At 44.7% G+C, this 17,480-nt stretch overlaps 1 protein-coding gene and 1 pseudogene across 2 annotated transcripts; one reads left to right on the top strand and one right to left on the bottom strand.

Moving 5' to 3' along the window:
• Positions 1 to 205: 205 nt before the first annotated feature.
• On the top strand, positions 206 to 9,393 carry LOC310771882 (meprin A subunit beta-like; the record flags this gene model as incomplete). Its single annotated transcript, XM_083664384.1, has 12 exons — positions 206 to 287; positions 3,201 to 3,251; positions 3,344 to 3,387; positions 3,506 to 3,584; positions 4,657 to 4,774; positions 4,930 to 5,108; positions 6,613 to 6,834; positions 7,492 to 7,644; positions 7,828 to 8,043; positions 8,135 to 8,599; positions 8,695 to 8,874; positions 9,209 to 9,393. 12 exons carry the CDS (start codon positions 206 to 208, stop codon positions 9,391 to 9,393), a joined length of 1,974 nt encoding a protein of 657 aa, XP_083520510.1.
• A 2,180-nt stretch (positions 9,394 to 11,573) lies between these two features.
• LOC310771881 (PH domain leucine-rich repeat-containing protein phosphatase 1 pseudogene) lies at positions 11,574 to 16,009 on the bottom strand (annotated as a pseudogene). Its single transcript, XR_014553932.1, has 3 exons — positions 15,838 to 16,009; positions 15,039 to 15,267; positions 11,574 to 14,416 (listed from the first exon to the last, which is right to left on the bottom strand). The product of XR_014553932.1 is annotated as a PH domain leucine-rich repeat-containing protein phosphatase 1 pseudogene (transcript).
• Positions 16,010 to 17,480: the final 1,471 nt, after the last annotated feature.

Below are 17,480 nucleotides of genomic sequence, written 5' to 3'. Positions count from 1 at the left end.
AGAAGGCTTCTGATCGGGTCCATCCAGTCTACATGTGACTGGCTGTAGAATTCAGACTGCTGTGTTAGTCGTCTATTGATCATGTAATAGGTGGTGATTGCTGTCTGATTGAAGTGGACATTGACATGGTCATAATGGAGAGAGGCTTGTTGCTATTGGCAGGTTTGGACGGAGCCTGTCGAAGATTGGTTAAATTACTGAGGAGATGGGGTTTGAGCTCGACAAAGATGACTACACCAACAGCCAGGCCTTCAATTCACAAGACTTTACTGGGAACAGTTGTATTGGTACTTGATAGAACAATGAATATTGAGGCTACTATGAGCCTATTAATGATTGTTAATATATACCTATCAATTAGCAAATCTCTCAATTCTAATCAACCATATAGTGGATGTTCATTAATTTCGAATAGAAAACTTCTTCAATACAGCTAAATCCATACTCCCAAGAAAAGAAAGAATTTTCCTGATAAATTTGACATATATATATATATATATATGAAACAGTCATGCTGTTTGTGGTCAGTAGAGTGTTCCACAGACTGGGATCATGTCTCAGGACTGTTTGTGGTCAGTAGAGTGTTTATATATATATATATATATATATATATATATATATATATATATATATATGCAGCAACATACTTTATGAAGTGCTTCAGTAGTCATGTGGCAGATGGACTATGCTGTCAAATTTATCAGGAAAATTCTTGAGACACGATCCCAGTCTGTGGAACACTCTACTGACCACAAACAGCATGACTGTTTCATATATATATATATATGAAACAGTCATGCTGTTTGTGGTCAGTAGAGTGTTCCACAGACTGGGATCATGTCTCAGGACTGTTTGTGGTCAGTAGTGTTCCACAGACGGGATCATGTCTCAAGACTGTTTGTGGTCAGTAGAGTGTTCCACAGACTGGGATCATGTCTCAGGACTGTTTGTGGTCAGTAGTGTTCCACAGACGGGATCATGTCTCAAGACTGTTTGTGGTCAGTAGAGTGTTCCACAGACTGGGATCATGTCTCAGGACTGTTTATGGTCAGTAGAGTGTTCCACAGACTGGGATCATGTCTCAGGACTGCTTGTGGTATGTCACAGAGACCGCGGCCAGAGCTTGAACTACATCAGTTCAGCTCCATTAGCTCCATCTATCTAATAACCTATCTCTTAAGTAATATAAAGCAGAGACCAACAAATATCAATAACTAATCATCTAAGCCTAATAGATGACAACACCAAACCACTCGTGGTGACAGCTTTGTTTGATTGTTTTCTTCTACTCTGGCCTAGTTCAACACTGCATAATCAAATAGACAATGAACTATAGCTTCATAGACAAAAGCTTATACAGTCTGAATCAACCCCTTCATGATGAGTTAAAAGGCCAAGCATGCTCAACAAACATGGAAGTATCAACAAGACTATTTGCAGAGGCCTAAATCCAGCACATTAAGATTCCAGTGATGGATCATCACCCGTACGTACCCTTGGTAAGAAACGTATCTAAGGTTATGAGGAAGAAAACATATAACATCTAACAATTTACTCCTACTGTATAAGCAATTCCATTTGGTCTTTCTGCCTGTTAGGCTGACCCAATTAGCAGCTGTATTATAAAACGACTCTCTCAAATCAAGCAATCTGATTGGCTCACAGATGTGGTATAATGAGCATATACCACAGTCAATACACCACACAGCTAGAGCCACTCACTGTGTGAGGATAAAAGGTGGATTAAAGGGAGTCAGCCCCTCTGGCTCAGGGCCAGAGGGCGAGATGATATCATTTTCATTTTTGCGTGAACTGTTCCCCAGCTACAATAAAAAGAATATGCTCCATCTATGCAATTTCTTATCTGCAATCTTTTTTTTTTTTTTATACACACAGATTGGTTTCTCTTTTGTTTACGAAATAATTAACAGAACATTGAAGGACACATTACAAACAGCTAAATCAGATTCCCCATGTATTAAAGATCCCATCTTGTGTAAAAGCAGATTTCTTTGCTTCTTTGATTATAAAGGACTTGCTTGGGCGTGCTATATAAACCTCATGGAAGTCTCAAAACACATGGTCCCCAGATAAAGCCACACCAGCCATGTAAGGAGCACCCCCCCCCCCCCCCCCAAACGAACTGTTTTGACTTCCGTGATTTTGTGACATCACAAAGTAACACTCGTCTAATTTGCCCGCTTACAGCGCCACCCCGCCAACTGAATGTGCAAGACCAAACGTTGTTGTCTGTGGCATAGAAAACAATCAACGGTACCAAAGATGAATCTATCCCAACAGATCATCCTATCATCTTATCTTATCAAAACAGTGCATTAATGAGGGGAGAGACAGAGCACATAGAGAAGTAGTCCCACAGAGGCTGGATTTGATTTTTCTTTTCAACAGAATTCATAACCTTGTTTTAAAGCTTTTAAAACATTTATGAACTGGATAATAGCTGTAGGAAACATGCACATGTTGAGATGTCTAAGACGTATATCATGATTCTTGTAGATACAAAAAGGGATGATGTGTTAAAATGCTTCAAATATGCACGTCTATAGCAGTCTGGTAGCATATAGACTAGAGTAAATCCCCGCCTCCTGTTGGAGTTCTCATCTGTAGCTAATCTGTACATGATTAATTTGAAGATAGTAAGAGTATTGAAGTTAAAGTTTATAGGTCAGACCCTTTACAGCTCTGTCAATGATTACCTGGTGAGCACGTGCACTTTATTCTTTCACCTCTAATTTCATCTTTTCTAGGTGTCAGTGCACAGTAGTGACTTCAAGGGTCCCGTGCAGAGGGACATTAGGACACAGCCATGGGCCGACGCAAACCTACAGGTGTACTTATCTTTCACATTGTGTGCCTCTTATGTGACACTATCCTCTGCTTGGTAAGAAAAACATATTATTTTGTGCACTGTGGTATAATTTGTGCTAACTAGAAAGATGCGGATTTCGAATACATGTACCTATATGAGTGTGGACTGTCAATAATATTTACTTATTATTTCTCTTACTTAGCCTACACCAAAAGTATTAGGTAAGTGCTTTTGTAATTGAGATACAGAATACATTAAAAACGTATAGCCGGTAGCCACCTATTGGTTATTTATCTTCACTTTCATCCTTTTCCTTGATGTTTGATGAAACATTTAACATTGAATGTTTATTTTCAAATCTACTCCACAGAATACGATGTGGATGGTGGGCGGGACCGTGACATTTTTGACATCAATGAAGGTTTGGGGGAAAAAATAAAATAAAAAATGTTTCTCCAAATTAGTATTCAGTAACAATCTTAAACTGAATTTATTTGTTCTTGGTCCCCATAGAGGCAGGGTTGAATCTTGTAGAAGGAGATATTGTGCTCGATCAGGTATGTTAACAGGTTTTAATGTTCACTTGCATAATAACGTTGTGTGATAAGATAGCTTAACCTTGGCTGATAATAATATTCTTACTACCCTTTTGATTGCCTTTAATGACCGCTGCAGAGACAAGTTCGAAATTCCATGATAGGTGATGAATACAGGTGGCCAAAGACGATTCCATACTACATGGAAGATGACTTGGGTAAGAGTGCTCGATTAAAACATTTGAGAAAAAGTATTAATAACCTCCCAATAACTTTTTATTTATTTTTTTATTTAGCCTTTTTATTTAACATAAAATCACATTGAGACCAAGGTCTCATTCACAATTGCGACCTGTTCAGACTGCAGCGTACAACAGTTACAAAATACATTCAGCAGTCAATACAATCAATAGACTATTTTGATTCATCTGAACTGATCAATGTTTCTATGCATAGTTTACATGCATACAGTATATATATATATATATATATATATATATATATATACACGGTATATATATATATATATACACGGTATATATATATATATATACATATATATATATATATATATATATATATACACACACACACACACACACACACACACACACACACACACTTGTGAAATTTGTCAGCGAAGACCTGTTTCTAGATTTGTAGACTTTTACTTGTCAGGTTATTGTCCTTGATTAGGCTACTTATTGGCAGAACAGAGATGCTGCAGATATTTATTAATTCTCAAGGAGGACATTCATCGCTGAAAACATACGATGATCTTGTAAGGTTGAAATCTAGCTTTTCATATTGCATTCATCTCATAGCACCCCCAAAATCAAAATCACGGCCTACAGTTTGACCTGGCGGCCGGCAGTTTGAGAGCGACTGGTCTAGGACAGTCGAATTAATATTTGCCAACATGAACAACTCTCCAAATGCCAAGGCAACAGAAGGAATGGACCTTCGGTGGATCGACAAAATCACAGATTCCTGTCTTAGTTCTCTGGTTTCTGGCTTGAGAGTCGATGATTGGACTTTAAAACCATATGAGCAACATGTATGTGAGATATATAAATTCTTGATGGGTATTCCCTTTTGATGTCTGTTCACTCAAAACCAAGGCAGAAAATCATTTAAGTGAGCCTTGTGGGAGTGGACAAAACCAACCATGAACCCCTTGAACAACCTTAAATAATTAAACGCTGTTGTGTTCAACAACCATAAAACCCATTGGGTTTTCACAAGGCTAATTTTTAATCTTTAAAAGAATATGTTTGATCGTCTCTGCAGAGATCAATGCCAAAGGTGTGATTCTGAAAGCATTTGAACAGTACAGACTCAAGACCTGTATTGACTTCAAGCCTTGGACTGGAGAGTCAAACTACATCTCCATCTATAAAGGGCCAGGGTAAGGCCAAAATATGTTCTTCATGCTGTTATGCTCTGATTTAGACAGCAGCACACGATGTGCTTTGAAAGGGAATTACTACATTATAGTCATATAACCGTTTACCGTTTGGTGGATTCTATGTGATGTTCATAAAAGCCTTATTTCATCCAAAGCTGTTCCTCCTCTGTGGGTAACCGACGAGTTGGGAAGCAAAGGTTGTCCATAGGGAGCAACTGTGACCGCATTGCAACCATCGAGCATGAGTTCCTTCATGCTCTGGGCTTCTGGCACGAGCAGTCCAGGTCTGATCGTGATGACTATGTCACCATCATGTGGGACAGGATCTCAGCAGGTATTGAAACTCTCCTTCCTCATCTGCCAACTACAACTTGCCTGTGGCTTCTATTTGGATGTTTTTCCCACAGCGCTGGGTCAGCGGCCCCCGCCGTGCTCTGGGAATGGAAAAGTCAGTCAGTCAGTCAGTCAGTCAGTCAGTCAGTCAGTCAGTCAGTCAGTCAGTCAGTCAGTCAGTCACTCACTCACTCACTCACTTAGTCACTCAGTCAGTCACTCAGCCATGGATGTTTAGTGAGTTTAGTGGGGAAATGGTTGTAGCTAGGGATAGGAAGGTGGTAGACTAGAACAGTGGTTCTCAAATGGGGGTCCAGCGACCCCCAGGGGTCCTTGAGGGGGTTCCAGGGGGTCTCCAGCCAAAAGGGGGGTAATGTATTTGAGCTATAATTCCATTCACAAGTAACACAATGACTATTTTGGTCATGGGTTTTATACACTTTCTGTAATAAAACATCTAAAAGCATCAATCTTATTATCATATGGGGGTCCGTCGGACAAAATCCTATCAAATGGGGGTCCCTGGTCTAATTTTTGTCAGTTTAGGGGTCCTTCATGTGAAGAAATTTGAGAACCACTGGACTAGAGAGTGTCAGGATTCCAAGGGTGGGTAGGATTAGTGGCTAGTGGGATATGGGTGGTGTTGGAAGCCTAAACTAAACTGAACAGCCATAACTAAGGATAAAAACTCAACTGAACAGCCATAACTAAACCTAAACTAAACTGAACAGCCATCTGAATCTGAATAACATTGTTGCCTTAATTGCCAGTCCATTTCTCTCTCGATTGGATATGAGAGATGAAGATAGACCTGCACATTTCCCTGTGTGCATTATCTCCTCAACAAGATAAGCAAATGATATGATCAAAACATCATGTCAATATTGCCTTGTGCCAGTATCGTAATGTTCAACGATGCCCATCAAATCATTCATCAATCAAACCTTCCTTTTACATGAAATGATTAAAGTACAAAGTACTTGGCATGTCAGCAAGTTTTCTTGAGTTGTTTCATAAGCCAGGGGTTTTCAAAGTATGAGACTGTGGGCCTCCCCCCAGACAAAATCTGGAATAAGGAGGAGCCGCCTTCGCTCAATTCCTGGATGCCTATATTGGATTATGATTATGTTATTTGATCCCATAGACACTCAACAGTTGAGCCAAGATAACCTGATATTGCTGTTTGACATACGTACTTCAGACTACACCAAATACAGTACATTTAAATGTCGGTCTGTCTCTTTAACCAAATCACACACATTTAGGCTATTCTATGTGATGTGTAACTAATGTAAATGTAATGAGTTTTTTTTCACTTCCATTCACTGAGCCTCCCCTGAAACTGCTTGGAGCCCCCCAGGGGAGGCCCGCCACCTCCCACTTTGGAAACCTCTGTAATGAGCTATCCTAATTGAAATACCCTCCCACATTATGGAAGGAGCAGTTCTGATTGTTACAGAAGGCTAATGCTAATGCTAATGCCTGTGTTTATCTCCGGGCCCCAGGTCGAGAACACAACTTTAACACCTACAACGACACCACCTCCAGCTCGTTGGGCGTGCCCTATGACTACGGCTCCATGATGCACTACAGTAAGACCGCCTTCCAAAACGGCACTGATGAGCCCACCATCGTCACCAAGATCCAGGCCTTCAGCGATGTCATCGGCCAGCGTATGGAATTCAGTGACAGTGACATTCTCAAGCTCAGCCGCCTCTATAACTGCAGTAAGAGACTGGCCCCATCACCCACCTTTACAATCGATTGTATTTATATTGTATTGTATTGTATTGTACAATTGTATCTGCGCACATTGTCAACCTCAACCTTTATTCAATAGAAAGTGTTTTAGTAGTAGCCTAGTAGTTTACAAAGGTTTAAAAAGGTACAAAGTTACAAAGGTTTTTAGTAGCCATTGTACTTTCTAGTTGGTAAAGTCAATGCAATGAGGTTGTTGATGAAATAGTTAATGTCCTAACTAACACTTTGCTTCGTGTGTAATTACTTTTATTAACTTTAGTTTACAGCAGGTCAAAGTTCTTTTACATGAGTTGTCAGTGCTGAAACGTGTGCGTGTGTGTGTGTGTGTTGTGTGTGTGTGTGTGTGTGTGTGTGCGTGCGTGCGTGCATGCGTTTGTGTGTGTGTGTGTGCGTGTGCGTGTGCGTGCGTTTGTGTGTGTGTGTGTGTGTGTGTGTACGTGCGTGCGCGTGCGTGCGTGCGCGCGTGCGTGCGTGCATGCGTGTGTGTGTGTGTGTGTGTGTGTGTGTACGTGCGTGCGCGCGCGTGCGTGCGTGCGTGCATGCGTGTGTGTGTGTGTGTGTGTGTGTGTACGTGCATGTGCGTGCGTGCGCGCGTGTGCGTGTATTTATGCGCCGCCTTCTAGCCAAAGCCTCCACATTCCTGGATTCCTGCGACTTTGAGCGTGAGAACATCTGTGGTATGATCCAGGGCCCAGGAGACCAGGCTGATTGGACCAGGCTAACCCAAGCTCCTGGAGGACCCAGCACTGACTATTCCAACATGGACAAATGCTCTGGTGAGACCATACATGCATAGATCATCCTTGGCACAACTACACAGCTGTGCCATTATCACTGGCCTATATCAACTGCCCTCTCATCATCACCAACTGTACAAAGTGTGTTCCAGTGGGTGTCGTTAACTAATTTAGAAACGTTCACGTGTTGATTGATGGAGTGATATTTATTTGGATCTGCAGGCGCAGGGTACTTCATGCACTTCAGCACTGGCACTGGCAGCGTGGAGGACAAGGCTATGCTTGAGAGCAGGCTTCTCTACCCCAAGCGAGGTTACCAGTGCCTGCAGTTCTTCTACTACAACAGTGGCAGCCCTGAAGACACGCTGAGCATCTGGGTCCGACTGTATGACGAAGCTAACCCCGACGGAGTCCTGCGCTTCATCAAGACCGTAGATGGTGACTGAATTGTGGTACTTTTTTGTTGGGGAAATGTGAACATCTCGCACTCGCTGTTCAAGAAATGCAATATTTTGATCTCATGTTACAGGACCCCCTCAGGAGCTTTGGCAACTGCACCACGTGAGTCTGAACGTCACGACCAAGTTCCGCGTTGTGTTTCAGGGCACCAAGAAGGGCTCGGGGACCTTGGCGGGGGGGCTGTCCCTGGATGACATCAACCTCTCTGAGACCACCTGCCCAGAGTTTGTATGGAGAGTGAAGAACTTCAGTCATGTTATGGACAACACTCCATTAGACGTGGAAATCTACAGCCCCCCCTTCACCTCCAAGGAGGGATACACCTTCCAAATGGCTCTGTACCCCAGCGGTACGGCAAACACTACTGGTCAGTTGTCAGCTTATGTCAATCTGGTGGCCCGTGCTGGAGACACGGGGCAGACATGGCCATGTCCCTGGAAACAGATGACCATGATGCTGATGGACCAGAACCCACACATTCAAAAGCGCATGTCCAACCAGCGCAGTGTCACCACTGACCCCAACAGGAAAGAAGGTCAGAGAATAATGCTGTGCAACTGTTCACAGACATCCTTTGAATGTTGGAAATATTCATGAAAATGCTGTAACGTGTCCTTGTTTAACACGTAGATACGGGCGAGTTTTACTGGGATGACCCTCGCAAGGTGGGCACAGAGATCACGGATACCGATGGCAGCAAATATTTCCGAGGTCCAGGATCAGGCACATCAGTGTACCTCACCCAACTGAGAGCCAAGAGCAGGGATTTCATCAAGGGAGGAGACGCCATCTTTCTCCTCACCATGGAGGGTAACAGAAATTGATTTCATCACATTTTTCAGTGTTCCCAAAGATAGTGCATACGAGAAGGTTTTGGGGTTCAGTGTCTTGCCAAAGGATACTTCGACCCGTGGACTGGAGCCGGAGATCGAACCACTGACCTTCTGGTTGGTGGACGATGCGCTCTACCTCCTGAGCCACAGCCGCCCCATCCCATCTCGACTACATCTCTGATTCACACACCCACTTACAGGGCAAACACCTCAGTCAATCATGCGATCCAATCATTCTGTTAATAAGTGCTCCTCCACTCGAATCTCATTCACTGTTTGCTCTTTTTTCTTCTTCTTCTGGTCCTTTTCAGATGTGTCTCATCTCACTGTCACTCAACCGGTGCCCTCCACAACTGTGCCACCCTCCAATGCCACAACCATGACAACCATGTCTCCTGTTACCACGGTGACGGTACCCACAGACGCCTGCACCAGTGTGGAGTGTCAGAACAATGGAATCTGTGTGTTGGAGGGAGAAAAGGCTACTTGCAGGTGACTACTTTTTGAGTCGAAAACACATCTAGACTGTCTCTATATTTCTCAGTTTGGGCATGTGATTTAAACACATCTAGACTGTCTATATATTTCTGTTTGGGCATGTGATTTGAACATGTAAAGAAGAGTGAGGCAGGTGGGATTTGAACCAGCGAACTGTTACACACCAAGCAGCTGTTTATCTGACTTAGCTAGAACCATGGGACTGTCCAGTCTCCTTCATCAGCTTATTGATATCAGTGTACAAACTACATCACTGCTCTTACAGTCAGCAGCTTATCATGTGAACATTTCTGAAAACGGAGTCTGATGCAGGGTTTGAACCAAAAACCTTCTGCACCACATCTATGTATGTCTGGGTGAGCTACAGCCCACTTCATCTGGCATAGAGCTGGGCAATATTATGAACACACAAATTTAAATCGCTGTATTTTTAGGCTGAACAGTGATACACAATATAATGTCTGTATTTTCTACAAGTGGGCTAAAGGTGTGTGTGCGTGTGTGTGTGTATGTGTGTGACACACACACACACACCCCACAATAACACCATATGCCCTGTACGCCTGCATCTTTGCATCTATAGAGTGCCACAGGAATGAGTACGGAAGTAGCACTTCAGTTCGTAAGGTGAAAAGTGAATGGGTATTTAATGCATGAAATAAGGTCTGTGGTTAACAAAAGTTTATGGGAGTGGAAATTTGTGTTTAGCAGGATAATCTTCACAAACGTGGACCACTTTTATGACTTTTGAAGCACCTCGCCACAGCTCGGCCGCTGCGTGGCCTCGCCTGCCCTATTGGCATGCACAGCGCACAATTGCCCAACTTCGCATCACTGATGACATCACTCACTGATGACATCACAATTGCTCGAGTGACCATCACCGATCAAATCACGGAGTGACAGCACTCAGCACACAATTGCCCAACTTCGCATCACTGATGTCAGTTATAGGCATGTTGACATCACAATTGCTGAGTGACATCACTGATGTCATAGGCATTGTGACATAATCAGTGACATCACAATTGCTCGAGTGACCATCACTGATGACATCATCGAGTGCTCGAGTGACATCACTGATGAGCCCATAGACTGACCAAAATCATCACAAATCTCACAATGTGGGACCAAAAACACAGACAGATGCCACTCTGGCAATTTTATGTAATGATCAGAGATGATGATGAATGCATTTTTTTAAGCGATTTTCAGAAAACATTTCAAAAGTCATAAAAGTGGTCCTCGTTTGTGAAGATGATCCTGCTGAACACAAATTACCACTCCCATAAACCTTTGTTAACCACAGACCTCATTTCATGCATTTAACCGAAATACCCATAGCCTTCCCCCCCTAAGAAGCAACATGGCGGCGATTTCTGGTTAAGCCTACAAAAATACGTCATCCCGGCGGTACTCTATTGTGGGGAATTTCGAATAATTTCAAGTCTGACGCTCCCCTCTCATTCTCTGCACCCCCAGGTGTGTGGTGGGCGATGACTTTTGGTATTATGGAGACAGATGTCAGCACAGGGGAGCCAGCAAGGACCAGACCACCCTAATCCTTGCATCTTCTCTCTCTGTACTCGCTGTCATGCTGATAGTTACAGTGGTCACTGTGATCTGTGTGAAAAAGAAGTATAAGAAAGCCAATGATAGTTTCACTGGTATCACAATGGACAACATCAGTGCCACTGCAAGACCGTAGTGTGGCAAACACCGGACCTCAAATAACAGTTGGTGGGTAAATTGAACGGAATGAAAGCAATATTTTCTAATGAATGTTTATGCAAAATATTTTGTTTATCAGGGTAATAATGGTTGATAACTCAAATGTAATTTTCTAGCAGTCTCCGCCTTGCAATGTTAAATGAATAAGGCAGATCATAATATTAAACAAGATTGCCCCCATCTGGTCATGCAATGTAAAAACTGATTTCAAAATCCTCTTGTGTTGTAATAAATGAATACAGCTATTGTCTTCTTAATCACAATAAATTATTATAAAATCGTAACTTTTCTTTAATAAATTAATTAAGAGCAAGTTTAAACTATGCAAACACTGAGCTTATGTGCCAAAGAGTCACTTGGGATTTTCAATTCACTATGAAAAACAAGTCCAGGACAGCATGTCTTATATTCACAAATTTAAAATTTATTATACCAAAGACAGGAACATTTGTGTTGTCTGCTTTCCATGTGGATATATTTGTTTGTATTACTGAACTTGACACAGTCATGCCGGTGATAACAGTTACTGTAGAAGGGAGGTGGGACTAATTATCAGTGTGTCTCTGTGTGTGTACAGTAGGCTGTCTGTGTGTGTTTGTGTGTGTGTGTGTGTGTGTGTGTGTGCGCGTGTGCATGCGAAAGTCTGTGTCTATTAGTGTGCGTTAGTTACAGTGATGACTACGGGACATCACAAGCAAACAAAACGGAGCAAACCATAGCAATTGCGCACACGTGTGTGTGTGTGTGTGTGTGTGTGTGTGTGTGTGTGTGTGTGTGCTCGTGTGCGATATTTGTGGGTCTACAGTGTAGGATAAAGGAGGGTGATATCTCTATAAAAGCAATCTCTGGGTGAACCACACGTCCTCCCTACCACTAAAACCCTTCACCGACATACAGGTACAGTTCCTTTAAAAGCATCAGTATACAACATTACTCTTATTTACAATCATTGGGGGGGGGGGAATCACCATTTCTCTCAGAGAAGATTAGTAAAAGTGACTAAGTCACCATAAAGAGTATGCAACTCCTAGGAGTTAGTCTTTAAAATTTCTACAAAAAATTCTATGCCATTTTACAGGCCAAGAGCCATGATTTACTGAAGAAATACAGTATTTTAAGTGCCCTATCTACAACAGTTAAGCGTGGTGTTACTGGTGTACCATTCAACATAGTTCACTGATCATAAAAAAAGATTATGTGTCTCTGTTTTAAAAAGTTCTTTCAGCAACTTCACTTCTTTCACATTAAAAGATATGGTAAGTTCTTATAAAACAAACAAACAAACAAACCATGGAATCGTTATCCATATTAACAAGTGTTGTGGCAGGCTAACACTATTGCAGAGAGACTAGTGTTGATTATATACTCGGTTGGTTGTCTAATATAAAAAAACAATGTTCCACAGTCTGTGAGAAGGGCATTACCCTGCCTGGACACTAGGAGGTGCCTCAAGGGGGTAGGTTATCATTAAAGGGCTCATTTGCATGTTCTATCATATAGGTTGCTTGGGGGGGGGATGGGTGGAGCAACTTAAAGTGCATGTTACTCCAGTTATGAGGTTCTGTTGAAAAGCTGTAGAAAAGTAGGATGGGATTTTTTTCATGTGCATTTTGTGTTTGTGTCCATGTACTGCAAAATCAGAGTGGTTAAGTTAATGGTAGTGGTCTGTGCAGGGGTTCCATGTCATTGGCTTGACACCCCAATAGTCCGACAAATGTCCCATTGGACCGACATCCCATTAGTCCGACAGCTCGTTATCCTGGGAATGAAAATCCCATTGGCTCGACAACCCGTTGGTCCGACAATACACCCCCTCTGCAGTTGTAAACAGTTCAGTTCAGCTCTCCGACGGAACATTTGACCGTCTATGGGAGTGTCGGACTAATGAGGTGTCGGACCACTGGGCAGTCCCCCTGTGCAGGCTGCAGCTGGGAGGGAGATGAAGCTGTTGGCGGTGATGCTCAGAGGGGCGTGTCATAATAGTCGGCAGGCTGATCGCTCCCAGGCGTCTTCTGCTGTTTCTGCTGATGCTGCTTCATGATCTCCTTCACCTCCTCCTCCAGCTCAGGAGGGATGATGAACTGGTCGTCCGGGTCGGGCTGGGCGGGAGCGGTGAAGTAACCCCCGGGCTTCTTGGAGGGCGCGTCGGCCGCCACCTCGATCAGGTTGTGACTCTTCTCCTGGGGCGCCACCGACCCGTTTCCCCTCCGCTTTCCCGCCATCTTTCCACCATCCCCGCCTCCCTGCCATGACTCGTCTCTCTCCGGCCCGTTGTCGACCTCCCCGAGGCTCGTGTCGACCCCTTCCTCCAGGGGCTCCGGGGTGCATGGAGGGGGAGGCGGTGGTGGGAGAGGCAGCGGGGTGCGCTCCTGGTCGGAGGAAGATGGTAGTGCTGTTTGAGGCGATGCGGAGGACGAGGACTCAGCCTTGAGGCAGTGGATATCTGCCTCGACCTCCACGCGGCTCCCGTTGGAGAAAACCCCGGCGATGGGCTCCTCGTCCTCGCTGTCCAGCCCGTTGTCAGACAGAGCGCTGGAGAAGGTGGCGCTGGACAGCTGCCTCTGGAAGGAGCCCGCCAGGCAGGCCGGGTGAAGGGCGCAGCAGCTGCGGGAGGAGGGCAGCTCTGAACTCGGGTACAGGTACTGGCAGGGCTGGGTGGTGACGGGAGCCTGCTGGTGCAGGAGGGCGAGCGAGTGGGCCTGGTGGTGCGGGTGGAGGTGAGGATGGTGGGGCTGCTCGTGCAGCAGCACCAGGGAGCTCTGAGGCGGCTCGTCAGATGAAGCCGTGGAGCCCACCTCGCTGCTCATCTCGCTGGTGCTGATTTCGCTGCTGATCTCGCTGCAGGAGGAGGGGGGCACGGGGAGGGAGCCGTCCGTCGGGGGCCGCTCCTCCGGGTGGGGCCGCTCCTTGATGGCGGAGGCCGAGGGGGGGTAGGAGCCCAGGCCGGGGCTGGGAGGCGGCTGGGGAGGCTCCGAGCAGCAGCAAGAGCAGCAGTCTTCGCTCACGCTGAGCTGCACCACCACGGCACTGAGGCTGTCGGTGCAGCCGTAGCCCTGGGCCAGCGTGCACAGCTTCTTGGCAGCGGCCAGGCCGTCGGGGACGTTTCGGACGGCCTCCACAGCCTCGGCCGGGGACACGGCGTCCCACAGGCCCCGGCTGCCCAGGATGAAGAACTCGTCCTGGGGGGTGAGAGTGACTGTCTGCACGTAGGGACGAGGGATGACCGATGGGTAGAGGAAGGAGTAGCCCATGATTCGTGTTGAATCGGTCACGCCGTTCACCTTGTTGTCCTGTGGAAAAGAAAGATAAACTGTGAATGTGTGCATCACAGGGTAGGAAATGAACTTTTTTAACACGGTATTTTTGCCCTTGTGAAATATGACAGTACATAAGTACAGTCCTCCAACCTACAATAGTAGACTCTGTGACAACTTGTTTAGGCCCTGGGCAGACCGGGAGAGGCTCAGCGACAGTTTCTAATAGATTTTGATCTGTTTCTAGTCCTGACTCAGCGGGTGGTTTGCATATTGAAAAGCTAGTGAGCTAGTGACCTAGCTGGGCAGCTAGCTTGCACTGCCTGCCACTGAGGTGAATAAGCTAGTAGGAGGAGGGGGCGGGGGTTGTGCAGGTACAGATGCTTAGCTGGCCATTTTCCAGTCGCACTTGGCACTTCAGAACAAAATCCGACACGCATTGCAAATACTACAGAGTAAAGGTCAATCCAATTCTAATGCAATTTTAGATCCCCCCCCCCCCCCCCCGGCAATTTGCCCCAAGTCCCCGCTAATTTCCTCCCCTTGTTGCATCAACACCAGGAGAATATGGTATACATGAAATGGTGCACATCTAAAATCAACACTGCACTCTCTCATTCCTCCACACACAAACGCACACAGCGGATGCCTTCTCTACCTCCGTGATGATGGCCTTGTGCTGGCGGACCCTGCGGTACTCCTCGTCCAGCCCCACGTTGTGCAGCAGAGAGAGGGGCAGCGGCTTGCCGTCGCGGCACAGCACGGCCTGGCACTTGCCCACGTTGGCGGCCGTCAGGGTGAAGCAGCCGCCGGGGTCGGTGGGGTCGTGCCTGATGTGACACAGCGCCGCCGAGCCGCCCAGCTTCTGCCCCGCAGTGCCCAGCTTCCTGTAGTGACGCAGAGGTCAGGTGACTGTTTAACAAGCATCAATCAATCAAATGTGACAGGGACTGGTGGGTAACAAGTAGGAACCAAGGTAATTTTTTATTTTTTACAGATTGCGAAAGTACAGATTGTAAGCTTCCAAATGATGTGTCGTACATTGAAATCTGAAAATAGTTGAAGAAGATATGCTCATTGAATGTTCGTAATCCTAAAAAAGAGAGAAAATCGCCCTGAAAGTTGGTGAACAAGGTTTGCCCTGAAGAAGCTTAGTTTGCTGACAAATAAGTATTTAGTGATCCTAAAACTGTTATATTGAGTGTGTTCTTCAACATCTAAACTTAATAATAATAATTTAATGTAACAATGTAATATTTGTAATAATGTAATATTTCACGGTTGCAGTACCGGTTACTCCTTTCACCAAGCCGTGTCACAAATGTGCGTCTAACTATTTATTATTTGAGACTATTTAATTTGGCAACATATAAGGGAGGCTTTGTGACATATGAGAGCATGGCTGATTCCACTTTATAGTGTGAAAAAGCATCAACAATGTCAAGCCTGTCCTCTACCTTTGCATGACAAGAAAGGTGTTGGTCATGTAGTCCTCTTCGCTCTTGGTCTTCTGCAGCTCTTCAGCCAACACGTCGTTCATGGTGCACTGCAGAAGGTAGGGCACCTCCACGTTCCTGTCCCCGTCAAACACGCCGTACAGAGCCTCGCGACTGCCGCAGAAACGGTTCACTGAAAGGGCCGCAACACACAGCCTGGAGAGGAAATGCAAACAAAAGATTAAATAAAAAAAATACAAATAAATCTATTACCATTAAATGTACAATATGTAATTTTCTGCCGCTATGGGGTCTCACACTCAAAACAATAACAGAAGATGAGGTGTCATGGCGCAGTAGTGCGGAATTATCCGAGCCGTTTTATGAGATTAGGATTCCTTCTGTTCATTGTTCACAAGGTTTTTACCGGGAGCCGATATCCGCAGACGTCTCCTCCTCTCCGAAAACAAACAGGTCTCTTATTACAACAGGTCAAAACGCTGAATAAAGCAACTTCACGTTAAAACTAAAATCATCCAGTCAAAAGATATACGGTAGTTAAAAATGACCAATATCTAAAAAATGACAGTGATGTGACTTGAAAAAGTAAGAAAATAGTCCAGAATTGACCGGAGATCCAAATGACAGCTGGCGCTGTGATGACATCATCGACAAAAAGCGAGTCGCTGAAACGGTCCGTGTCATTGATATAATATGAAATTATGGATTTCACTGGGGTTTGAGCACTTTTGGAAACAATTGGGATAATGTACGTACGTGCACAACTAAAGAATATATATATATAACATAGGTCTACTCGTTTTTAGATATTTTAATGCTATAATAATATAATAGTAATGCTAAAGGTTAGATATTGCATCTTTGAATCATTCAGTCATAAGCTCTGTGGGGACAACAACTAATATGGCTTCAAAGACTGTAAATAAGAACACAATAACCTCTCCCTTTTTTTCATATTGATCATAGCCATCTCTCCACACACTAGTAACCATGGAAACATGTTCCAGTGCATGCATACGCCTCTTCAGTGACCACTAGGATTCATGCGAGCGTATGTGCATCAGCAGCACCTCAAGCATCCAAACATGAATGTCTGAAACCATTACACAAAATGTCTCTAATTTCCTTGCGTACGCATGCATGTAAACGTGTTGGACTGCAAACGCTGTAGAGATTCATGAACATTCATGTTTCACATCTTCATTAAGCGTTGCCTCAGCCATTCTCTGTATGTGAGCGATCTGATCATGTAAGTGGATCAAACGATGAGCATTCCCAAGAGGCTTGGATTAACGAGTCTCTTCCCTGCACTGGCAGGATGCAGTCAAGGTGTGGATCATTGACAGGATTAACGAGTCTCTTCCCTGCACTGGCAGGATGCAGTCAAGGTGTGGATCATTGACAGGATTAACGAGTCTCTTCCCTGCACTGGCAGGATGCAGTCAAGGTGTGGATCATTGACAGGATTAACGAGTCTCTTCCCTGCACTGGCAGGATGCAGTCAAGGTGTGGATCATTGACAGGATTAACGAGTCTCTTCCCTGCACTGGCAGGATGCAGTCAAGGTGTGGATCATTGACAGGATTAACGAGTCTCTTCCCTGCACTGGCAGGATGCAGTCAAGGTGTGGATCATTGAGGGGA

The sequence above is a fragment of the Poromitra crassiceps genome (assembly GCF_964638095.1).
Source record: "Poromitra crassiceps genome assembly, contig: HAP1_SCAFFOLD_1431, whole genome shotgun sequence".
Classification (NCBI taxonomy): Eukaryota; Metazoa; Chordata; class Actinopteri; order Beryciformes; family Melamphaidae; genus Poromitra; species Poromitra crassiceps.
This window is presented reverse-complemented; position numbering and strand designations above follow the sequence as displayed.